The 27,053-nt window shown below is 36.2% G+C and overlaps 1 protein-coding gene across 2 annotated transcripts in view; it reads left to right on the top strand.

Moving 5' to 3' along the window:
- The window catches only part of GABRB2 (gamma-aminobutyric acid type A receptor subunit beta2), a 138,062-nt gene that overhangs the window by 30,342 nt on the left and 80,667 nt on the right, over positions 1–27,053 (top strand). For both annotated transcript variants that reach the window (XM_066559960.1, XM_066559959.1), the window contains exon 6: positions 17,533–17,753. In XM_066559960.1, the coding sequence (XP_066416057.1) occupies positions 17,533–17,753 (221 nt within the window). The remainder of the gene's footprint in view (positions 1–17,532; positions 17,754–27,053) is intronic.

The following is a 27,053-nucleotide window of genomic DNA, read 5'->3' as shown; positions in this document are numbered from 1 at the left end:
ATGACCTACATTCTCAAACCCCACAATTTGTGCTCATCTATTCCTGTATTTGCCTCGTTGCAATTTTTCTTCCTTGAATGTGCAAATATGTGGTTTATTTTTGTGGAACTAATATTGCTAATGTACTGTCACTATCAAGTTTTTCCCAGATGTGGGGTACCCTTAGCTAGTTGCAGATAACTTTGCTTGACATAACAAAATTATATCTTTAGAGAATAGCCATGCAGAACAGGAGGTGCTAAGTCTGCAATAGATGCAGAAAAATCCACCTGTGGAAGATTGGAAGCAGTCTGTGAATTGGAGGTACAAAAGTGATTCCTTAAATCTTTATTTTGTCCATGTTTAGGCTTGTTGTTCATGTGTAGCAGTGGCACCTCTTGCTTTTAGGTGTGATGTTTGGTTCTTCTTCATCAGACATAGAACAGGGTGAGGGTTTTAGTTGCTTTAACTGACATTTTGAAACTTACTGTTTAAGATTCTTTGTATTGTTGCTGTTCCAGACTTTGTATTCTGTGCTGTAGTCTGGAAAATTTCCTCCATTTTCTCATACCAATTTTGCATATGTAATGTGCAATATGTAGATATTATGATCTAGGTTTCAATAACCTGTTCAGTTAGAGTAAGATCTATTGATTGAAATCCCATTTTATGGGAAGACAGAAAAAAAGAAATTGTGTAGGCACATGGATCATTACAAAAAAAAAAAATAATAAGAACAACTAATTAAAATGAATGCATAGAAGCATCCAAACATCAGTCCCTAAGCCCTATTAACTGTTAATAAAATATTGAAAGTTATCTATTTTATTGAAATAGATGAACTCTTCCACATGTGACATGATTAAATTATTTTATAAATACCTCTATTGCCTAGCAATAGATCTGTGAGTGACTGAGAAAGTGACCTGGAGGAGGAAGTGCTGTGAAGAGACAGCAGCACTCGGCTGTATATTTTAAACCTAAAGATTCATGGATTAATTAAGGTGTACTTTCCAGCATTATTGGCTCCAGATACAATTTGGATTTGACCTGTGGATTTGGATGTGGGTTTCAGCATGATTACCGCTGACACCAGAATGGACAGGCACCTACTCTGCTGCTAAAGACCACAACAACCCAGCTGTGTCTTGTTCTGCTCTACTCCTACAGCAAGGCTGGCGCTGCACTGCCTGGCAATCATCAATGTCAAAGAGAACTCTTGACTGCATAATCCAAGTGTTGGCCCATTTACCCTGAACAAAACCATCATCTGGATGGTAGCTACATTTTTCATGGTGGAGCATTAGGAAAACAATGAAAAGAAATGAATGTGTGTATTTTTAATCTGCTACTTTAAGTATTTAGATATATGTGAAAATATTCACTTATTATATTTCAAGTCGTATGCACCCATGTAATTGTGGGTAAGATCGTTGGCTTTCCTGTCAATTTTTGTTTACAAGTAGTAGTTGTTGCAACAAGGTGTGGTAACTTCACCACGAGTCTCATGCACTTACATGCCACCTGTTTTTTCACACATTCTGTTGAACTGACCTTAGGAAGTTAATTACTACTTAGTGACTTTATAAAGTGATCTCAAAACTGCAAATTAATAGAATTACTCTGACCTGCAATGCTTCTGATAGTGCCCTCTGTTCTTGAGGTAGAACTTTAGGACACAAGTCACTGAAGTTCAGGAGAAAATAACAAGTTTCGATTCGTTCTTCTTTCTTAGTTTATTTCCTTTTCTCTTTTTGATTAGGGATAGCAATTGGAATAATTCACTGCTGATTGTATGATGGCACATTGTCCTAAGCAGAACATTTTCCATAAACATTTGTTCCATAAGTAATTTTAACTTATGTCAAATACTTATGAATCATCCTCTTATCACTTACAAAAAAAACCTTTTAGTCTTCCATCTGTTTCTCCTTAATTTTCAGCTTTATTATACAAGCAATTACAATTTTCATCTTCTAAAAAATTCACTACACAGTTCATTTCCAACAGAAGGTAAATGAATAAAAATTTTTCTTTAGTATTAGCCTGTCTGTTTTCTATGCTTGGCTGGCAGCCAAAAATATTTGATTTCAATATTCAGGTTTTACAATGTGACTTTTAATGTTAATAATAGATAATACGTGTGGATATTGTGTAAATTATCCAGTGGTTGGAATCTGAATCCTCTTTTACCCCTTCTTTTTTGTTTTCTGTTTAATTCTAAGCAGAATGGTTAATTATACTGAACTAAGATGAATGTTAAAAATTATTATTGTGCTGCAAATAAGCATGAAGTAATGAATAGACTGAGGTTTCCCTATTAACTTATTAACTAGGAATTTCCTGTGAGGTTGGGCTGTTCTTGAACATAGAAATTAAAAAGTAACTTATCAATAGCAGCTTTTCCCAGTCCACTCACTGCAGTTGTTGTATTGTCATGTTCTCAAGTCATGAAAACCCTCTGTTGTGGTACTAAAGGGTCATGATATCCTTAAGAATGATACTCGGTAATTTAGTACTTCTGTCTGATTTGTTGTAACTTCCTCTGGGTAGAAGAGGAGGTTAAATTTTAAATACGTGATGTGATCATAAAAGTTGAGGTCTGTGATGTAGAGGGCTACATTTTTGATGAAATCATCCAAAGACTTATTTACAATTATACATTTTTATATAGCAGAGTGCAGAGAGAATTTTTTTTCTTGTTAAGAAAAATTAGTTCAGGGCCATGTAGTGTTTTGATTTTTATTTCCATTTGACTCAAAGGAATCACACTCAAGTAAGGATTTAGAATAAACTTAGACTAGGGAATAAAAAAATGTATTTACTGTTTATTTAACTGATCAATGGGTACATTTTTTACAAAGTATGATAGCAATGTAAATAAAAGGCAAATTAAATTAAGTACAAAAAGTGTTTTCTTGCACCCTTATCTACAGAAGTAAGGATCAAGATAAAACCTAAGAATCAAACAAAATCTAACGAAGAATCCATTTTTAAGTGGCTCACATTTATCTCCTGTTCTGAGAAGCTCAGAATTGTTGCTGTCTGCATCAGAATTCCATGGGAGTTTTGTTTGGGTTGTTTTTTTCCAGAGCCCTATTCTGAAGTGAATCCGTTATTTCACTAGGTGCAGGATTAGCAGACATGTGAACCTCCTTGCCTAAAATCTTTGTTCCTGCATGAAACTGAAGGAGATCTGGTTTTGCCTGAGAATTTATTTGGTTTGTCTTGTTTGGTTCCAGGTTTTTGGTTTTTTTTTTGTTTGTTTGTTTGTTTGTTTGTTTTTTTGTTTTTTGTTTTGTTTTTGGTGGTTTTTTTTGTTTGTTTTGTTTTGTTTTTTTTAATACCCTTCACAGTATTGTTGTAATTAAAGAGCTCCTTTGTAAAACCCCAAATGATATGCTTAGTTTTAAGCACTTAATTTTTTTCCCTAGGAAAGGTGCTTTTATTTTATAGGTGGTGCTATTATTCGATGCTTTATTATTATAAAGGTACTATTTATGTTTGTGCAAATTTTGCTATAATTAATTTTGGGTATTTTTTCCTATTTAATCTAAAGAGTCTTTAATTCTCCCAGGCTCAGAGAGCATCTCCAGCTGTAAATATTCCTTGCTGAATAGCTGAAACAAGCAGACACTAAATTCATGTTTCAGTGAGTTCCTAAATAATTGTGTGTGAGAGCGCTGCATTCCAAGTGTAATTGGTTAATTGTGAGCTGCTGTAGATAATCATGTTATGCCGTAGGCCAGCTGAGGTCTAGCTTGACTTTTTGAACAGTGCAGAGATGAGGAGATAATTTGAGAGGAGTACTTAATTGTAATATTTGGTGACATTAATCACAAGTTGTCTAATACAAGAAATGAAGCAATTAATTTAGGGTGTGCTTGTCTCAAAGCGCTCATGGAACAGCCCAGGTTGGGAAGGACTTCAAAAGATCATAAGTACTTGATAATCTTCCCTGTTCTTCCCTCCTCACACCCACTGAGGGGAAAAAAGAACCAAAAAACCACCACCAAACAAATAAAAAACCTGCCAATTTGTGCACCAGTTTTCTAGGTAAGACCGTGAAGTCTGGGTAATATTTTCAGTAGTGAAATCACTGCTAATACAACATGCTCCAGGCATCTGCAACATCCTGCAGTGTTCAGGAGGAGACCTTGCTACAGGTAATGAAGAAATATTGCATCAAGTAACACAACAAAAACAAACAGTAAAAAACTTGCATTAATATAAATCAGAACTTCAAGTTAAATGCAAATGATGACAATAAATGAGCTACTTTGAGGAGAATCAATCAAGACATTTTTGGGAGGAGTATGTAAGTGCTGGTTTTGAAATGCTGTTTGGAATGCATAGCTACTGTTTGTTTGAAGATTTTTTTTCTTAACTTTAGGATTGGCTTAGGTACTGGGATAACAGAGCCATGAGAAAACATAAATACCTGTTTATAACAGGAAGATCTAGTCAATAGGATTTTCAAAATCCTTTATATGTTTGTGATTCAAATTGGTGTTTGAAAACATGGTTTATTCTCATAATGTTTTTTTATATTTTAAGTCAAAACAAAAAAGTTCTATCCATGCTAACAGTTGTTAGTCATTGTGTCGATTTAATTCATGTCTATATATCCTCTCTTTGTACTTAAGTTGATTTTTAGACCTTTGGGAAGAAAGAATATTGTTGCAAGAATATAACACCAGAACTTTTCACGAGCATGATTCCTTTTTTTCAGATCTGCAAGCCTTACCTAATCTACTCTGTATGTTACTTATTATAATGAACAGAGATATAACAATTATTTCAGGAAAGCACTACAAACAACAAAAAGAATTGTGGGTAGAACTCCCATATACCAGTCTCATTTGCCAAACAAAGTTTCTGAGAAATTTATACCTTTAATTTAAATACCCTTGGTATGGAACTCTTGTCTCAAAATAATTATGCAGGTATCTATCCTTAAGAACAGGGCAGAGCATATAGGGCAGTACTTAGCAATTTACTTTTTTGAAAATTATTATGAGCTGTGTTTCCTTTATTTTCAAATTATTTCACAGCGAAGAAGGTTTCAAGCTTCCTAGTGATTGGTTATGGGTTAGCTAGAAACAAGGCCATTAAAAAATCCCAAGCCCTGCTTGTAAAAACAAAGGGTTTCTTATCCATGGTGCTGGTATCAAATTTGGGTTCTGTTGTGTTTGCTTATAAATGTGGATCTGAATGCTTCCTCATTTTCCCTGTGACTTGCTGGGAAAGAATGGTGATCAGAATTCAAGAATAGAGTGTTGATAAGCAAAGCCCAGTAGGTAAAAAAAGTTTAGTGTGTAATGCTGGGGTGTTAGGGCTTACTTTTTTTCTTGCTTACTTAATGGGAGGGAGGAAAATTAGGAAGACAAAGAGATAGGCTGTTTCATAGGAGTCAGTTTTCTGACAAGTGCATTACTGAGGAATTAACTTTTTAAAATAAAATCATTCCTAATGTGAAAAATTTATAGAGCTTCTACTTCTTTTGGACATGATGGTGAATGCATCTCCAAGAAGAGTTTCTTTAAAAAAAATCCTAAATTTCAGGTAGTGTGTAGCAACATGAGAATATGTTGTAAAGCGGTTTCATGACTCTTGAGACAGGAAGCATGCTGTTATCTTAGGAGAATAGATGTGTCATCAATCAAACCACTGAACTGCTGTCTAAGTGCATTTCATGCATGGATTAACCAGCTGCTAGCCAGTAGGGTTCAAATCCATGTGTGCTGCTTCCCAGCTAATAGGGAATGTGCTCAAGCACAAATTCTGCATCCAGCACATGAGGTCATGGCTACAAATATATGAGCTACTGGAGGTTTTGCTTGTCTAGCACCTGCTAAAGCCCTGCTCTTATTGCTGTGGCTCTGCACTTATTTACTATGGTCTAATAATTTGGGAGAAAAAGCAAAGCATTTCAGTTATTGTATTTTTGAACCTATTATGAATAATATGTTTAACAAAATCTTTATGGTTAAGGTAGAAAAAGTGTTGGAAATTCATCAAGACTGATGAAGCTGCCAGGAGATGAGTCATTGTTTTCAGGACAATCTCAGTGGAGTCATAACAGAGCTTTTTTGATTATTTTTGTGTCTTTATATGTTTGATTTATCTTTTATTTTAATTTCTCTCCAAATTTCTTATAGTAGGACTGCAAAATATGTTTGATATCTTCTGACCATTGGAGGGAAAGGGAAATAATGGTTCTGTCATAAAAAAGGATTGAAACTCTTTTGCCAGGTAATCTTATGAATGAAAGCATGTTTTGTGTAAGCTTTAGGGAATGTTTGATGATTAGTTTCTCCTGCAAATTTAGTGTTTGTTTCTGATCCATGGATTAGTTGGTTTCCATATCTTTATGAAATTTTTGAGAGTTTTTAATGGAAGAATTGACAGGTTGTAAGTTGGAATACGTCCTTGGAGCTCTTTAAAACAGAGCTCATTGACTTGGTTAATTTTGATTTATTTTCGAATATATAAAGATGTGAGAATGATAATCCAATTCCGCATGTCAAAAAAGGAACCAAGTGCGTTCTTTTACCTGTGGAAAAAATGACTACTGCTTTTGGAAACACTGGTGTAGTGTTCCTTCAGCTGCGAAGAAAAAGCAAAACCCTTTCTCAAGGGGTTCTGAAGTATTCATAGAACTCTGATTCTCATTTTCCAGAAATTTCAATGAATGTCAAGTGTGTGAAGTAGAGAGAAGGCAGGAAATATTGTATCCAGACTGCTGGTTTGGATGTCCAGATGGAAGGAATGATGTCAAGCTGAGTCCCAGCAGGTTGTGTAAATACCTTCCAGTAAGAGTAGCTGGAGGGAAGTGCTGTGCAAGTTGAAAGTTTGCTCTGTGCAAGATCTTAAAATTGCTTAAAACCCATCCATGCGTCTGCCAAGTCAAATACATTTAAAGTATAATTATAATGAAGCAGCTTGGTTTAAAATGTGATCTGTGTTTCCTGAATAATTTCCTGATGCACTTATATGGGTATTTGCTAGAAGGGCTAAAAAGCATGGAACCAGTGTTATTTTTATTGCCATTTCCCCAACAAGCAGTCTGACTGGGGAAAAAAAAAAAAAAAAAGAAAAAAGTATGGAATCCTTAATTATCCTTATTTTGTTAAAATAGGTAGGCTTTGTATTAATGCCAAGTAAGAAATACTTTCCATGCCATTTCCATTTCCATATACCTTTCATTCCTTGAGAAAAGGTTTTTTTGGGTCTTGTTCTTGATCTTTTCAGCTGTAAAAACAGTTACATCCACTCAGTCACTGTTATACAAGGCTGACTTGAACCCTGGAAGAAATAGTGAACCACAAAGGAGGTGACAAATTTTGAAGGTTAAGATGAGGTATTTAATAAGACACAAATAAATAAACCCATTTGGTAGTGAAGGATACCAAATTATTTTTTTTATTTTTAATTCTTGGAGTGTATTTCTGAACTGACAGGACAAGTATAGAGACATTATTAGCTCTATATGAAAAGATAGCTTCAGTCTGATGAAATATAATCAGGATTGTTTACAAAATATCTATTAACGGTGTTGAAAGTGGGAATAAATTATTTAATTGCATAGAAAGTTCTTTGGCAGAGATGGAAACACTGAAGATTAAGAGAGAAAGAACAAAAAAAGACAAAAATTATGTACTGTATAGGGACAGGGAATATTTTCATGAGGAATTGTTGGTGCCAGTTGAAGAATATAGGAAATAGTGAACAATGGCTGCATTCAAAACCTCAGTGGTAACAGAATCCTGTTGATTTCTAAGTGTCTCAAATAGTAGTGAGATTAAAGAGTGGAGGCAATTGCTGAGAAAATGACACAAAAAGACTGGAATAATAATACACTAAACAGAACAGATGAAAGTGGTAGTGTGCAGTGGCTCTAAAAATCAGACAATGGTGATTTTGAATCAAACTGAAATTAAGTTTCAGTCACTGCTAGATTAGGGTGACCATCCTGATTTTTCCTTTTTGACGGACAGGGAGATTCTTTCTAAATGCAAGTAGCAGTTTCATTGGTATTAAAGTTTTGTTCTAATCCCTTTCCAAGAGGCTTGAAAGCCCTGAGCAACTTGGTCTGACCACACAGCAGATCTTGCTTTGCGTGTGAGGATGAACTGGAGGAAAATACACTTTTGTGTCAGAGGCACTTGTAATGAAATTTTTGCTGTGAGATATTCCCATAGGTTTTAGCTTTGCTGAGCCAGGAACAATTTAGAATATAATTAATTACTGTTAGAGATGGAAAAATTTTTCCACCTGTGGTTTTTTCAGCTTTTTTTTCCTAGAGCATAATAATAATAATAATTTTTCTTTCATCTGAATACATCATTTATTCTCTTGCAGTGTCTCTACTAAGTGTATTCTCTTTGCTGAAGTGTTGTGCTGTCATGCAAATTGGACCTTCTACCAGCTTCCACAGGCTTGTCATCGCTGAAAGAAATGATATGTATTATTATAAGTTGTCTTTTTTACTTCAGTGCTGGCAGTTCTCTGCAGTGCCTGACATTTTTGAGAGGAAACAGCCTGTCACATTGTGGGCTTCAGGGAGGAAAGCTTTAAAATACAGGAAAAGGTCTAGGTGACATGACACTATTGCTTTTTTTGGTGGTTTTTTTTTTTCATTTTCCTGCTCTTCACTGCTCATATTTAATGAAATCTGTGCACAGAGTTGCAGTATGCAAGAGATTATTGGCCGAGGAGGGGCTGAATCAGGGTGGTTTGTCTATTCCCACACGATTGATGTGCAAACAGGGAGGGAACACATCAGTTTGCAGTGCAGCCTCTGGCATATTGCGCCAAGATACAGAAACACTTCTGGGGATGTTTCTGGGGAGATTTGTGCTCTCCAGGGCCCTTTGCTCCCTTCAAGGTGTCAGTTTGTTACTGCTGGATTAATGAACCGTTTTAGAGAGCTGGGAGTCAGCAGGGCAGAGGATGAAGTGTTGTGGAATGTGACAGTGTTCAACAGGAGGGAGCTGCTGCTGGTGCTCCTCATGGGACTGCGGAACGGCATGAGAAAACTGCCAGGTCACCCTTGCCTAGAAACAGCTCTGGTTCTGTTTCCAAAGTGCATGTGTTTGACAAAAATTTAGAAGAAAAAGAAAAAAAAATAAAGCGACACAAAAAAAATGCCAAGAAAATCAGCATAAAAATCTATGATGGTTAGTAGTATAGTATGTGAGAAAATGCATGCATACAGACTGAGGGAGAAGGACTCTGAGTCTTTTAAAAGAAAAATAAAGCAAAAATAAACTCAGGGAATGTCACAGACCTGGCTGGTTTTGTCCTGTAAATTTGCGTGAAGTATCAGCAGCTTTTAGAGACCATAATAAGCTAAAGAAATACATTAGTCTAATTGTGTTTCAGTTAAACTGCACATTATTCAAGGGAATATTATGTATCCCATTGTCTTTGTAATTCTGCAATGAACTATCCAAAATGTTTTGGATTATTTTATAAATATTTTCCTTCAACTCATGCTCTCTCACTCACTGCCTGTCTCTTACATCAGTTTGCTCTGTGATTGTTGCTTAATCTGTCTAAACATTGCTTTTTGAGGTGATCTTAAAATTGGCTTTAAAATATTAATTTTTATGAAATATATCCTTGATCTAGTTTTACAAGCATTACAAATATAAGATAATCATAATTGCTTTGAAAAAACTGTGTAATAGCTGAGTCTGTATGCTAAAGGATGCTTTAAGTCAGAACAGAAAATCTGACTGTGTTTAGTGTCAAGGAGTACTGTGGAAAGCAATTACTTCATTAATTACTAATTTATCTATGTATCCAACGCTTTGTTTAGGGCAACACTGGGACAAGTACCCTGACTTTGTCCACTTTCCCAGTGCTAATATAACAGGGCTTTATTAACTGTTGATTACCCACAATTTCAGTTAAATTTTGTAAAAGTTACAGGACTGTCCATCTTGATAAGGAATTTCACTCTGATGCCTCCTAAAAATCTGACTCGATACTTTTGTCTGAGCTCCTCTGCTCTCTCTTTAATTTTTATCATTAAAATGAAGGTGATGTTTAATACCTGCATAATGCCAGGACTGCTAATATTGACTCAGCACTGATTAATATTCATACGTGCTCCTTCTTTTCTACAGAACTATCTATCTTACAGTAAGGCTATCTGGGATGTTGGCTTTGGCCCTCTTAATCAAAAGGCAATCTTCATGTAGACTGATAAGATTTTCTGTGTCTAAATCTGACAGTTATTGCATCACAAGCAAAGCAAAATTAATAGTGTTCTCACTTGTGAAAGAGTTCTTATAAGGAAAATATCAAAGGCCAGAAAGCTTAGCTGAAAGCCACTGAAATTGTTCAGGTACTCTGTGACACAGAGGTAATATGATGTAGATTGGACAAGCCAAGGGTAACAGTATTACCAGAATAGAAAAATTACTTTGAACATATCTAGGAAAATGAAGAATATACATATATATGCTGTCTTGAGTGTGTCTGTTTCTTGTAGAAACTTCTCCATTGCTGACTGAGGAGGCAGCTGGCTTTTTACCTGAAAGGAAATACTGGAAAATTCATCTGTTTTAAAGTGAACTAAACATAGCAAAGTAAATTCCTTTGCCTATGAAAACGATGCAATAAAATATTCATATAATTTTCCTTTTCAAGAACTGCATCCTTAGGCAGCTCAATTAAATGAAAGCACACAAGAGAAATATTTTTGTTAGAACACTGCATTTCTCAACACCACTAAGCATAAACTTCAGTCCAAAGCTCAGATATTGAAGTTTTCGATAGCTATTTCCCTGAATTTTTAATATTGAAACTAAATTTACACTTTTAATTGAGCTAACTGTGGCTTGTTTCAGTATTAAGCCTGTGACTGAAAATTTAGAGATTTGTTACACAACCTTTTAGATGTGGAAAGGCACATGGGCTGTGTGGTGTAATAACAGGAATAGTAATGGCACTTTTGTCATTGGAGTCTCCGTGCCCCTATGCAATGACAGCTCCTTGATTGAAGGAAGCTAGGCTATGCTTATAAATAAATCAATTCTGGGAATATTTATTCATTTTCATAAGTCTCCTTGAAAAATATTGCAAAATATTTATCTTAAAAATAAGTATTCTGTGCTTTAGATTAACACCTCATACTTTTAGTACTCATTTAGTGCGTTTTTCAGAAGTTAATTGCAATGATCTGGAGCAGCATTAACTTGCCATTCTTTTGTTCTCTGAAGGAATTCTTAAGGCTTGGATTGTGAAGGAACTTGGGAATCTGTAAAGCATAAGGAAAAAGAGCACTTATTCAAATGCTATGCCAGTTTACTTCTGCATCTAGGTAAAACTTGAATTCTCAGATTTAAGCCAGAGTTCATCTATCAATAGCCATATTCTTACCCTGGAATTCCTCCCTCTGCCCCCTCCTCCTCCCAAAAGTATCAGACATTCAGGGCTCTGGTCGTTGTTTCTATTTTTTCAGTCTTGAGTCTCTTCTGCAAAACAATATCTTAGGCCACCATCTGCTCACACCAACCTTTCAGCTGGATCTCCAGTTCTTCTTAACCACAGGTTTATTTCCACTCTACTGAATGATTATTATGATTTTTTTTTGTTCTTTAGTATTTCCAACAAATTCTCTACTATTTTGCAAGGCAATTATATAATAGGCTATAATAGCAAACAATAGAAATATGATTTCTGTTGAAGATCTGTGGAATTGTATAATAACATAGGGAATGACCTGTGAGCTCTGGGAAATAACTTGAGATACTCAAGTAAAGAAAACTTTGAAATTCAAATATAAATAAACTTCTTGATGTTTCTTGTAGCCTAAAATATTTTATTTTACTTCAAAGACACAACTAAATAATAATTTTGTCTGAGGCAGAAAACTGCTGTTTTCATAACTTCTTTTAAGTGAGAGTAGTTGCATTTATTCATTGTACTCGGAATTTGCTTTATTCATCTGAGAATCCTGCAGTGCTGGATCAGGGTGATGAGATCCTTTAGAGGAGAACAATCTCAGGATCTCAGACACATGACTGTCTCAACCCAGCAGCAGTTAGATTACATTTTCCACTCCAGGTTCACTTTAATCAATCTTCCTCTTATTATCCAGAGACAGCAAAGCAGAGAGAGCTGGAAGAGCTGTGGCAGAAGCTCAGGGGTTTCAGTGATGTGCAGATTGCTGCCTCAGGAGCACTGCAGTGTCGTGATTCAGTCTGGTGACCTGTCAGAAATTAAAATCAAATGTCACAGAGTCTTGCTAAACTAATTAAGGTTACAGGAAGCTTATCAGCCAGAACTGCTCCATTTAACTTCAGTGCATGAAATCCATTGTACTGTGAGGCTGCGCCATTATCTAAATCACCATGGAAAAACATAAATATAACAGAAATATTATAAATACTGGCTACCCTCAGTAGACTCAGATTCATGCTCTTGATGCTGAAACCCTACAGCCTCTTGTTTCAGATTTCATATATCAGGGTCAAAACTTTCCTGCTGCCACTCATTTGGCTTTCAGGGCCAAATCTCTTGCTTGATTCTGTAACATGGTTTTTCTGAGAGCTGTGGTGGAAGATACACAGCCCATCTCGGCTGCTTTGCTCAGTTGACAAATGAGAATTGCTGATGAATAATTCCAGGAGAGTTGCAGCAAAATAAATGGTAAGCTTGGTGTTGGGATCTTCTTTTTGGAAAGATCATAAACTTGTGAAGATGTAATTCCCATCAAGGAAAATTTCCCTAGTAAGTTTTGGGAGACTCAGTTAATTACAAATGTTTCACAGATTTTAAGCCAGCTTGGGAAGTCCGATGTGATAGAGGGAATTCAGCTTGAATTCTGTGTAAGGTTCCTGATGTCATTGTTTGTGGCTTTTTTATATGTTTTGCGGATTTTTATTTTTTTTTTATTTTGAAGATGTATAGAATGTGAAAAATACTTTTTTTGGAAGGGCATATGACTATTTTGGCATTTCTTTGGTATCATCCATTCCTTCAGCCATTCTTTCTACTTTTATATGTCACTTTGTGTATTTTGTGGTGTCTCCAGCATTAAGCAGACTTTTTATATTTTTTTTTTCTCAATGAGAGACTGAGAGATAATTTTGAATCAAACATTGTAGTGGTTGGTTTTAAATTAAAATAGGATTGAAAGGATTGTCAATCAGCAGTTGTAAATGTTATCAACAGTTTTTGAAATGTACATGTTAAATAAATATAGTGCTCGTGCAAAATCTTCAGCTTCAAGCATCTTCAGAAGGGAATTATTTTGTTTTAAAACAGCCATATGTGGAAATGTAGTAAAGCATTTTTACAAGTTAGTAATATCCAGGAATGTGATGAGGAGTGGACTTAAGCCAAACCACAAATGAGTTCTCCATTCATTACTGCAGAGCTGTGATTAATAGTTTCTTCAACTTCACTGTCTTATACTATGTTTACAATATACAGAATGTTTATTATATACATTAGATATTGTATATTTCTTCTGCTTATTTTTTTCTCCTCTGAAGTTTCCTGCTTTTTTTGCTTCCAGTGTTTCAGTAGCTGTTTTCTAGCCCTGTTAATACAAGTGTTGGTTACAGTTTTAAGCTGCAGTGTGAATCAGTCCTGATTTGTGTAATGCAGAAGAAGGAGCTATATTTTAAATGTGTTTTCTCACATTGGACCTTATTATTATGCTTTGAAAAAATTTACATCTGGTAGAGTCTTTTGCATTAGACACCCACTGTCATTGTGAATATTCATGACCTCTATTTCCTTTTTTGCCTTGATCCTTTTTCCAAAATAAAAAGAGGATCAGCAATATGTCAGTTATTGGCCCATGGGTAGGTTTAGCCAAGGCCTGTGTTCTACTCTTTTTAAACTAATAATAGGCCCAAACTGATTTTTCTCTTGTTTTTTTTTTTCTTAAACATATATTTGAGAGCATGAATGAAATGCCAGAACATAAGTAAGAATGCCAGTATTCAGATTTGATGCTTTCCTGTCCAGTATCTTCTGTTACATAATTGAAGTTGATGGCCATTCACTGACACCATGTCTGTCTGTAATATTCTATTTTTTCTATTTATTCTTCTATTTATCTAAATAAAAGTTTAAATCCTCAGTGTATTTACACTTCCAGCAGCTAAAATGTTTGCAGGCAACCACTGCACAGAGTTGATGTGCAGAATAAAAGTTAGTTATGAATATGCTAATACTAATGAAACGGTTTGATACTTTTGTATTCATATGAATAATATGCTTAAACATTAACTTTGTCTTATATTTGCTGCTCTTTTGTTCATTGTATGAAATAAAGAGGAGGGAAAGTGGAAAGGGTGAGGTGAGGAAAAAAGGAGACATCTTTTCTTTGATCACAGTAGAACAGGGGTAATGATCCATTTTCTGATGCCTCAATTTTTGCTCTGGACAGAACAAAAAAACTTTATTAAATTTAAATCGAGGCAAACGATGGAATAATAATGAAATCATTAAAATAATGAAACTTAGAAAAATTGATAATATTTACAGAAAATATGTTTGCTTCTTTATAGTCTAGGTTTTTCTTGCAACTTGGTCAACACTAGTACAGTTTTATACAGTTTTTCATGTCCAGGGCAGCTGAGGAACCTCTTTATTTCTATGGGAGAAGTGTCTGTGTGGCTGTGCTGCAAACAGTCAGTGCCTTTGTAGTTTGTGTCTGTGCCATGCTTTGCACTGACCCCATCATCAGGAGCTTTGGGCTTGGAGTTCTCTCAGCTCATTAGAATTAGTTCCTTGTGTAAGGCTGTGAAAATGAATTTGCTCCTGTTTCCTCTAACTTATACTGGTTCTGACAGTCTCATCTTTTGAATTTAAAAGGATGCTAAACCTTAACAAAATAAAATCATCCTTTCCTTCTATTCCTCTACTTCTTTTGTGTTGCTTCTCTTCCTAGAGACGAGATATTTGCATGTTTGTTTTGATGGGGAATGCCCATATTTCATGTGAGTTTAACAGACTTTTTTCTATTCTAGATGAGAGTGTTCTTAATGTCAACATGTAAAGGGTCTCGGGATACTTTAGGGACATTTTGTACCAGCACACCTTTTTTGAATTACTTTTTCATTTGGGATTTTGAGAACAGATGCCTCTCTCCTTTCTAAGGAATAGATCACAGTTTATGTTACAGGTTTTGCTTTTTTCTATCTTATCAATTTCACTTTGAAATATGTAGCTTGAAACATCTTTGGGGTTTTTTAAAATTATCATTAAAAATAAAAACCTAAATTCAAAAGCTTGTGAGAGTTTTATAATAATTTCAAAGGAGTTCTGTTTTGACCATCAGAAACTCCAGTCACGTCTGAAAACTAGGGCCAACAGATGACAAATAATTTTTAGTCAGAACACCAGCTCTTTCTGGAACACAGTGTGTTTGATTTTAAACTCCAGCCTGGTGACTTGGCTTTTCTTTCAGCTATGCCAGTGCTCCAAATTTACAGTTTTATGTAATTCACTTCTATGCAATGAACCATGTATGTTTAGGGTTTTTCCTCCTCTTCTTTTCCTCTTTTACTGAGGTGTAAAAAGGAAAGCATGTTCTATGCATTTATGCAATATATTAATACATGTAGGTTATTCCTTGGAATGGGAATAAAATGCAGCTTTCCAAGGATAATAGGGAATCAATTGCTGCAGATCATTACTTGATGATGTGATATATTAGTATAATGAAGACTAATAAATTTTCCAATGGAGATTTTCTGATTGCTGGTTATGAATCAAATCCTGCAGAACAGTGATGAAGCATAACAGTAAAATTCTTTAGATGTAGGTGGAACACTTGCAAGCAGAATTTCATCCTGACCCTGGGGAGGTGGGAGGAGATTTCAGATCATTAAAACTGATCAGATTGTAGAACAGCACCAGGTGAATATATAGGTGAATATATTTGGTATTTAAACAACTGGAAAGGTTTGTTTGGTGTTTGCCTGCTGAAGTCCCTGCAGAGTGGCTGTTGTGGCACCTGGCTAAAGGTGCTGGGGTTGCAGGCATGGCCAGGGGTGCTGCAAGGGAAGGGGATTGGCCTGGCACCAGTGCAGACTGGAGGGACAGCAGTGATACCATCTGTGCTTTGTGTTGGGAAGGAGGAAATGCAGTAACTATTCACAACAGAACATGTATTTCCCCCTGCTTCACTGAAAATTGAAGAGACATTTTCAAGCCCATGTACATGGCCTCTTCTGGAGAGGGATGAGAAAAAAACAATAAGAGTCTTTCCTCCACTGAGATGCACATTTCTATAAAAAATAGTTTATACTGATTGTTCTGAGTGCACACTGTTCTGCAGAAGAGGCAGGGTCACTTAGTTCCAAGGTTCTGTGTCATTGCTTACAGAATTCTGCTGAAATAGCCATAGTTCTCACAGACCCTCCCTAGTTCAAGGGTGGGTATTGTACATTGTAAAGAGAATAATTACAGCAACCCAATTTCAGTGATTTCCTACTGGGGTGTTCAGTCTGGGAAACTGCAGAATAAGAAAAATTTATTTTTGTATTATCTGAGGCATTCTATATAGTGTTCACATGTCAAACATCCTTCTAAATGAGAATGCTTGTAAAATACACTTGTGGCATATGCTTTTGAAGTAGTTCAGCAGGAAGATAAATTTTTCTTTTCCAACTGTAATAAAAATGCTTTAAATAGTGGACTCTCCTTTACAATATAAAGCAGGGAATAAGAACTGATATTGCCATTTATGTGAGTCTTTCTGCACAGGGTTGCTCTCAATATATTTTTTGTACTATTTGTAGAGGTTTTTTTAGCACTGGCTAAATATAATGATTATTCTGCATCTGGATAACAATTTTGACCAAGGTATAACCTTTGTAAATGCATTATTCTTTAAAAATCAAGAGGTCAAAACATCTCTGAAGCACTGTACAGTGGTGGCCTGCATCAAGACAGTACAAGTCTCATAATACTGTGAATAATTACTGAGATGCTAATTGTGCTCTCTGAATTGTCCCCCTGAAGTAACCAGAGTTACTTAATCTGTAAAATTAAGGCAAAGTATTTAGTTTAGGAACCTTCAAAAATTCCCATTGGTTTCAGTGCCCAGGGAAAAGTTAACAGACTTTGAAGAAATTTTCATTTAGGGAAGTCTTTGGGTGGTGACTGCAAGAGACAGAAGACTTGATCCAGAGCTCTATTGAATACAGTGGAGACCCTGAAATTAAATTTGGATCTGTGAATGTTCCTATTTCCTAGAACTCCCAGGCTTGTAAAGTGCTACAGGCTGTTAAATGTCTACAATTTTTAAATTTTATTTTTAAATATTGAAGTAATAGCTTTCAAGTCATTCATTAAATTTAAATGCCCTATCTTCTTTGTGTTCTCACTGCTGTTATTAAGCACATACAAGTTGTTCAGTACCGTAAGAGTAAATAAATCTACTCATGGAAATTCTGAACAGAAATGTTTGCCTTTAGGAACAGTAACAATGAATACATATGTATTTGCATTGAGGTTTTTTTGCATATGCGTGTTTCAATGCACACTTGTTCTGTTTGTTTTTTCTGCTCCCAGGACTATACCTTGACAATGTACTTCCAGCAAGCGTGGAGGGACAAGAGGCTGTCCTATAATGTAATACCTCTAAACCTTACCCTGGACAACAGAGTAGCTGATCAGCTCTGGGTGCCTGATACCTATTTCCTGAATGACAAGAAGTCATTTGTTCATGGTGTTACTGTGAAGAACAGAATGATTCGTCTGCATCCAGATGGAACAGTCCTTTATGGGCTCAGGTCAGTATGAACATTTCTAACTCTTCTGCCTCTTAATTTAAAACCATGATTAAAAACTGAAAATAAAAACCTTTCCTTGTTCTTTTTTGTTTGTTTTTTAATGCTTTTTATTTCTGTGTTCTGTATAACTGATGATATTCCAGAAAAAAAAACGTATTCTAAGCTTGTATTGTAAATCTAAGGATTTTATTTTTATACAAATTTTGGAGATAAATTATTTTTAGTACAGTTCAGAGACTTGTATTAAAAACAAATAAGACTGTAAATATTATTTGAAATACTCATTCTGGATTGAAAGCCTAGTTTAGAACTGCTTCTTCAAAGAAATTGAAATATGAAATACAAATGAGGATTAGAGGAGAAAACAGAAAATGTATATGACAGCTGAACTGATAGTTTATCTGATATGCTTTAAAAATATTTTTGATTGAATATTAGATTGGTTTGAATGCTACCCAGATGTATCAGCTTTCTGGTTTTCACTAAGATGTGGTATGGCTTGAAATGTTTTACAGCCTGTTGTTCTGTGTGACTGTATGGAGAGGGGTGACTGGGAAAATCAACAAAAGGGCTTCACTCTTGAGAAGCTCTGAAAACTTGGGAAATTGTCTGTTTAGTGATGTCAGCAGGATAAATTATTGCTGAGAAATGGATTTAAAAATATAACTGAAAAAGGTGACTGCCAGTGCTGTGTGGGTAGGTACCAAAACAGCAGGAAAGCATTGCCTGGGTTAACAACAGGAAATGCTGCAGAGCTGGGGATTGTGTTTACCAAAGTTTGCTGTGTCCAGTTGTGTTTTCTGTGGGAGCAGGTCAGGCTCTGGCACTGTGGCTGTGAGCAAGTCTGGAGTTGATTGTTCAATGAACCAACAGATACTTGGTTCCTTGAAATGCGGCTTAGTTTAAAGTGAAATATAATCCAGCTACATAACACATTTATATTAATGGAGTGAGAGCCAGCATAACAATGGTTTGTTTTCAATTTAAGATTCTGAAATCATAATCTTTATTATTTTCTCCAAGAATAAATTAGAAATAAGTATCAGATTAATGTCTTCAATAAGGCTAACTTTTTTTTTGCTATTTGTGCCATTTTTTATTCTGAGTGCTTAAGCATCTGTAATAATTTCTGGTTTTTTAAAAGGTTGGTAAACAGTAAGTAGAGCTCACAAAAAATTGTCCATAGAAGAATGAAATAAAAAGAAGTTTTGTTTTCTGGGAGTTTCTTTTGATGCTCATTTGTTTCTTAAAACCCTCAAAACCTTTCATGAAATATACTTTGTTTAAGGTTTTGAGGGTTTTGTTTGTTTCTTTTCTTTGAGCTGCACCAGTGTTGATACTGCTTGATTGTTTTGGGTGAAACCTTTCCTCCTTTTCATTCAGCATAAGTAGCAAATCAGTTTTAACATCTCTTATGAGATGCAGTAAAGTCAAATGGTATCTATTCTTCACTTAAAGCTGTTTAATGTAATTAGTGGAATCATTATTAATGCTTTGAGCCTTTATTTCCCAGAGTTATTTTCCTCAATACTTGCAATCCCAATGTGTTATCCAAAATGGTTTTAGAATAATTCTAAAGTGGGATTTTTTTCTATTGTAGGACTTGTGCATGGCCCAGAGTTAAAGGTATTTAGACAGCTTTTTTCCCTAGGTAAAAAAAATTGACTTTAGGAAATAATTTTCTGGCATACCTAGCAGTCTCACATTTGAGATTATCAGTTCTTAAATCTCTTTTAAGTCTCCACGTGGTGCATTTCCAGAGTGCTCTTTGCCCTGTGAGCTGGCACAGGGTGAATGCTGGCTGAGAACTGTACCGAGGGGCAGGGCGAGTGTCACCCAAGGCTGGGGACTGCAGTTGCCTCAGTGCTGTGGCAGCTCTGTCCTTGGGCAGCACAGAGGTGAGGGGCACTGCTGGTCCTTGTTGTTCTGGGCTGGGGACTGTGGAACATAGCAGGGACTTAATAGAGGACATGGTAAGAGAACTGCTTCTTACAGGTCTAATTCTTAATGAACCCCAGACACGCCTTGTGAAATGTAGAATTGATCCCTGCTCCTCATACTCAGCCCAACCCCCTGGGCTGCATGGGGAAAATGCACCAGTGGAAATACACCAGGGTTATGTGACTGCCCGTATTCTGCTTTTTGCCCTCCCTGGATCAAGTGGCAATCAATGATCTCATTCTAATATGAAGGTTTTCATTTTATAGCTTTAAGTAGCTTTATCTATTTAATCTAAATTCAACTCAGATTTATTGTTATTTCAAATGTCCACATAACTGATATATTTAATTCTGCTTATTAGTAATTTCCACATCTTAAAAATGCCTGCTTAGGGAGTTGTATTTCTCACATATCTAAAACCCCTTATCACTATTTATTCTGAAAATCTACTGTTGTTGCTGCATTAATTTACCTTGTACTTGCAGTCACATATTCTTACTGTGGGATTCATTTTTCTGAAGTGAGATTCCTTTAAGTATCAGCCTGAAATGTTTCACTTCCCTATACATCTACTTATAACCATCATAACATACACACATGAATAAATGTTGCTGTGAATTTGGTTGCATTTACCTTGATTGCTGTAACCAAATCCATTGAACAGCAAGTGATTTTATCAGTACAAATGTAACCATCCCTTTCTTTATGTCCCTGCAGTTGAATTTCTATTTCCTACAGCAAGCAGTGATCCCTTAACGTTGTTCTCTTTGCTTTTGTGAGCAGAGCCCATACATGGTGTGCACGCCATATCTGATTAGATTTGATGTTGGGAAGGTGAATTTCAGGAAGGACTAAGGGGAAGTTTTGTGAACACCTGGATTATGCTGCTGTTGAAAACGGGGAGAAAAAAGAGAAATGGCTAATAATAAATGGCTAATAATGGATGGAGATATCTAAATGGCTGGTATGTTGTCCTCATAGCCTGCCTTCTCCACTGCAATAGGGCATGAGTTAAGGGCATATCTAAATTCTTGACCTTGTTTTTACAGAGAACATGACTTGCTGGCTGCTTTTAGGTTAAGAAGGACTTTTATTTCTGAGGGATAACTGCCAGCTATTTATGTTTTAGGAAAATGTTTTATTTAGTATTTTTTTCATATTCCATCTGTCAAGAAAATTATTCACTGCTGCCAAGACTAGGACATTCAGTAGATGATATACTTAAATCACCTAAATGGTAGAAAATTGTAAACATGTAGTCTTAAATGAAGAGTCATTACAGGGAAAATTACCATGTTGGAAATTAAGATGACTTGCAAGAGGATATTAGTGATTTGACAACATTTAGAACAGTAAATTTAGGCATTCAAATCTAGGACAGATTTTGTGCTGGTGCTCACACCTATATATGCAATTACTGACTTTTCATTTGCCAACACTTGCCAAAGCTAATTCACAGTCTGGCAGGCAGTTGTTTACTCTTGCACAGGAAATGAGGTTAATTCCATTTCTGTGTCCAGGTTTTCAAGGCTGTTAGTATACACAGACATATGTAAGAGCCCTTAAATCTTGTATGCAGGTGGTCAAAGCAAGAAATTTTTGGGAACTTGGAGAAATAAATGCAAATGTAGTAAAACATCATTTCAAACTGAAGTCATGTAGCTGTTGCCAAGACTTGAAAAAATGGAATACTGTACAATTATGTAGAATTTCAAGTACAAAGAATTTCTGCATTAACAAGGAATCATTACCACCCCAATCTGATTATTTGGAAATCCTGGGGCAGGACATGTCTGATAATGGCTCTTTTCTTGCAAAAATATAGATCCAGCATAAGGAAAGCAACTTAAATTCCAGTGTGTCTCGTAAGTGAATTAATTGTTGTTTTAAATAAATAAGGTAGCAGCTCTGGCCCAAGGTGTGCCCAGATGCTATTTTCCTTTCTCATGCAAATAGTTCTTTTGTAAGTTCCAAGGAATAAAGCAGAGAAATGCAACTACTGTTATTTCTATTAACACTGTATCTGTGAACTGAAGATTTGGCCATGAAACAAATGATCCAGCTTCTCTGCTCAGTTATTCCATTTGGTGAATTGGGCACTAAAACCTACCTTCTCACAGGGGTGTTGTGAAGATTAATTAATTAGTTTGTAAAGTGCTTTGATCCCATAAAACACTACACAAGTGCCAAGCATTATTATGAAGAATTATAAAATGCCAGCCCTCATGTGCACCTTGGGATGGCCGGGTTATGGATACAAATCTGCTTTATTTTCTCAGAATCCCATTGTTCCACTTTCCCTACATAGCAGCCCATTCACAAAATGAGCCAGTTTTAGGAAAGATACAATTTCTGGGGGGGAAAAAAAAGGGAGATCATTGACTCTCATTAATATCTCTTTTCAATTACAGACTCATAGATTATTATGCATTTTTCTGTAGCATTTGGAATGGCATCTTTTCACCATTCCTTCTCAGCAGGAGGGAGAGTAGTTGTGTTTTAAATATCTCTCCTATCTGAAAGAAAACAAGGATATCTTTCTATTTCAGTCCCTTTATTAGATTTTAAGTATGGGATAAGTATTCAGAAGGGTCTTTTGCTTTCATTTTTTTATGAAGTAGCTGCTAAGTCATTAGTATGTGAACAATTAATTCAATTAAGCTTAATAAAAAAAAGCTTTAAGTCACAGGAATCCTTTCCATTAAAAGCCCTATTATCCAAAATTATTACATTGCAATGAAGTGAAAAGAATTCAGAGTTTTATTGCCTAACAGACAGACTGTGGCATTTAGTCTTTATTAGTAAGAAAAACTCCATCAGCTACAGAACCATGAAATAGTTTAAGTTGCTCCAAGGGTATTGCATATTCCAAAAAACAAATAGAGGTCATCAAACATTTAGTCTTATTAAAATATAATAGTTTATATAATTTAGAATTACAGCAGTCTATCATTTCTCTTCTGCAATGTCTTTGATAATATTTGAGCGAATAGTTGGTGACCCTGAGAAGGGAGATTTTCCAGTTGGAAGGACACACATAAAAATCTCACAATTCTCTGATCAATACTCAGCTTGATAGATGCTAAATGTGTGTATACAAACACATGCTTACATATATGAGATATATTTAATAAATAAATACATTATATTTGTATATGTATAAATTCTACTTGGACATATTGATGGATCTCAGAAGTAGGAGCAGGGTTGGGGTCCTTGTGTGTATATAGGACACTGTAGAACTAATAATACCCCTTGTGGGTCACACACAATCACTTTCTAGTTGTTGTGATTTTAGAGATGACGCTTTTCTTTGACATTTTAATGTAAGTCATTTTAGAATACTGTTTATTGAATGGAAGAATATGGGGGTTTTTCCCCCTACCAAATGTCTTATCTGAAGGTGTAAGTACTTGGATTTAGTTTTTATTCTAGTTAAATATCTAGTTTGGGTAATTTTTTCACCCAGGACACATTTCCTTTATGTTTGAATGCATTTTCTGGGAAGATAATTACTGATTTGTTCACCCATTGTTTTATCCTACTTTGTTATTAAACTTTAAACATTGGTAAAATGTTTTCTGAGAGATAAGGATTACCTAAACTCCTCAGGTGTAAGGGGTTTGTTGGGGTCTTTTTTACTTGCATCTCCTGGATCCATTTCTTTATTTCTCTGAAAATTCAAATTTCTTGTGCAAAGTAATTGAAGAGAGCTCTTCCTTGAACAGTTTTCAGTCCTGCTTAGCAGGAAAGAAACTAGGATAAATTATAAGAAATTCTGGGGGTTTGTGCTTCCAGGTATGTTCTCCAGACTCAGGATGCGTGTAAGCCTCTGCAGAAGAGCATTTAGAGCTGTGTCTATCAGTGATTTTTAGACGATAATGCAGATATTTCTACTTGCTGCTCAGTGACTAGAATTTTTTCCTCCTCTAAATTACTTGTGTAAGATGATATTTTTTTTTTCTCTTTCCGAGTAGTCATTCCTAGAACATTTACTGCATCTGCTAGTCTAGAACTATCTGAGAAGAGAGAGAATAGAAAACGTTTGGAAAACCCTTTTTTAAAACGTACATGAATGTGCCATCTGTACGAGCAGATGGCAAGAATGTCTCAGGGCCAGGAGGAGGCTGTGAGATCACATCACAAGGAGAGAACTCCATGAGCCCTGTTCCTTGTGTCAGAACAAGAAGGACCTCAGCAGTGCCCCACTGCCCTGGCCTGGGGGCTGCTCCCCCAGAATGGCTGGGCCAGCACAGAAGGTGTTTCAAGGTGGTGCCATCGGTACAGGGAAGGGTCCCCAGGGTTGGTGTTCTCTGGACATGATCTTTCCTGGCAGTTGCTCAGAAACAAGCAAATTTTCAGGACCCTGAATGGTTCTCACATATGGCTGTAAGTCCACATTCAGCATTTCCCAGGGAGGGTTGGCCAGAGTGCCTTATCCTGCTCAGCTTCTTTATTGAGAGGTCGCTGTTTGCTCTGTCTTCATGTGGTGCAGTGGGTCATTTTTGAGAGCACTTTTTAAAAAAACGCAGCAATTACAAAATATTGAATACATGTGACATCCTTCAATGGTTTACCTTTTTTTTTTTTTGTGGTGGCTGCTGCTGACACATCTACACATCTTAGAGATCCCTCCAGGAATGGTGACTCCACCCTTTTAGGGCAGCCTGTTACCATGTTTAACAGCCCTTACAATATAGAAATTTTTGCTAATGCTCACTCTAGACCTCTCCTAGTTCAGCCTGAGCTGTTACTCTTGCCCTTTGCTTGTTACTTGGTAGGAGAGTAACCTGGTCCTCCTGCCAGGGAGCTGTGGAGAGGGAGAAGGTCTCCCCTGAGGCTCCTTTTCTCCAGGCTGAGCCCCCAGGTCCCTCAGGTGCTGCTCCAAACCCAGTCCCAGCTCCACTGCCCTTCTCTGGCCTTGCTCCAATGCCTCTATGGCCCCTCTTCCTTGCAGGGAGGGGTCCTGAACTGAGCCCTGCAGTTGTGTCAGTCATCCCAATCCCTTTCCACTATGGCAAATATATAATAATTTTTCTGCTGCACAATGGCCCTCTGTTCCTCATGCGTGTTGCCCAAAAAAATACTTACAGCTTATGGGTTTGTGTTCATTCGCTGACAGGGAGCTGTCTCAGGACTGTTTATTAAAACTCTGACATTTTAAAATATCTGCTCCGAAAATTTATCTTGAAAAGTGAAAGGCATATGAAAGCATAAGACCTTTTAATGTGGAAAAATATCCTTTTCCCAAAGCCCTTTGCAGGGTTGTAAAGCCACTGGGGATTATAAAGTTAACATTTGTTTTCACATAAAAAATGTAGTGATAGACCTTAACAATTCCTGCAAGACTGAGATATCTTTACTGTAGAAGGTGTTGCGTCCTGCTTTTTTCCTATTTAAAGTGATAATGGAAAATTTATTCAGTATATATTGAAGAATGTTGTGGTGCATTCTCTTCAGTGTCAGAATGGAGAAAAACAGGGGGGTATGTAGCTGTTGGGGAAACACTTTGAGATCTCAGTTTAATTTGCATTAATGGAAACTGGAACAGAGTAGGGTCAGGAGCAAGTGCTCCAGCATTATCTGGCTGGCTTCTCTCTCAGGGATCATAACTTTCTAACCTACTTCAGAGTGCTGTTTCTGTCAATCCAGAACCTATTCCCATTTGGAGATACCTGGGTAAGCATCAGAAATATTGGAATAAGAAGGACAATTTTCTTTATCACAATGTTGTAATCCACAAATTCTGTGCTCTCTTTTTGTTCTTTGTAATGGTGAACTTTCTTTGTTGTGCAGGTTTTAACAGTGTTTGTAACTGGTAGAAATGCCGGCAAAAATTAGCTCTCAGCAATAGATCTTTGTAGCTTTGGAGTTTTTTAACTTAAAACCAAGATGTGTGCTTTAAAATAATAGTCTTGTACCTTAACAAGGCAATATGACTGATACTGCATAGGAAGAAACACTCACAACAAAATTTGGAATACTTCTGCTGATGTGAGAAACCAAGAAACATTAATTTACTGTAATCATAAAGCTTGTTACAGTCTACCCCATAGATATTTTTACTGAAATATTACAAATTTCAGGCAATGAAAAACTACTTGGAAAGAGCTTAGATGACCGCAGGCCATTAGTTTGTGTTCAGCTGAGGAGGTAAATTATTGTTAGACCTTGCTGATAAGCCCTATCCTTCCAGGGTGATATCATCACCTGTGTTCTCACTGTATCATTCACTCTCTAGAAGAAGGATCATGGCTTTTCCCTTTGATTCTCCCTGTAAAAAGCAGAGATGACCATCAGTGCACGAGATGGAAAACAAGACAAAGGCAAGGAGGCAAATACTGAATATTCACCCCTCTCTCCTTCTATTTTTCATTACACACAACAGGAGTTTATTTCATAGTTCCATCCCAGGATGTATCTTATTCTTGGCAAACAACTGAGAGTAAAACACTGTGCATCTTTAAACACCAATCTGTGGGCTGCTTTTGGGGTCCCAAAGCACCAACGGTTGGAATGTACAAATATTCCATAATGGTTATCCTGAAATGCCTTTGAATATTGTTTCACAGCATTAGTGTTGCTGCAGAAATGACACATGCAGCAGAGAGGAGATGACTTTTGTTGCTGTTGGATTTTTAAAGAGGTGGTAGAGTAGCTATAAGAAAGATAAGCCATTAGTCATTTCCATGTAACTTTGCTATGCCTTCCAGAAATGCATTCAAGAGCTGCAATATTTATCTGAAAAAGAATTTTCTAAGGACACTGCCATGTGTTAAAGAAACATCCACCCCTTCTCCCAACCAGAGTGCTTTGTTTCTTTTTGAGGAAAGAGATACTGAAAATACACTCAAGATTACTTTTTCATAGCCTTCTGTCTTCATCTTCTAATGCAAGCTGGTTTTATGTTATAAAGAACTCACACTATCAGTTCAAGTAAATTTTTTGCCCGTTATTAAAACTGAAGGATATGGATAAAATGTTGAATGCTGTTGTTCAGGAAGGTATTTTTATTTTGCAGTTATATATGTCTGTAATAATACAAATACAAAAAAACTTAGCCTGGCTTCAAAGGGTCCTAGAGTAATATCTGGGTGCATATACTGTAATATTCAGAATTATGATTTTTTTCAAGAAATAGTTAAAAAAACCCTGAGAAATCTAAGTTACAATCTTAGAAGAAATTGGAATCTGATTGAGGGTATAGAGATGTTTGTAGACAAGGATTAGGAGGAAACCTTTCCCTGCACAGGTGATTCTGGAGGTTATCACTGATGCTGCAGGTGGGGTCCCACTCATGCAAATCAACTGCAGCTGCACTTTGCCATTTGAGTCAGGCCTCCAGTCATCATCTCTTTT

Source organism: Molothrus aeneus, chromosome 15 (genome assembly GCF_037042795.1).
Source record: "Molothrus aeneus isolate 106 chromosome 15, BPBGC_Maene_1.0, whole genome shotgun sequence".
Classification (NCBI taxonomy): Eukaryota; Metazoa; Chordata; class Aves; order Passeriformes; family Icteridae; genus Molothrus; species Molothrus aeneus.
The sequence above is the reverse complement of the archived record's forward strand: the minus strand, read 5'-3'. Positions and strand labels throughout refer to the sequence as shown.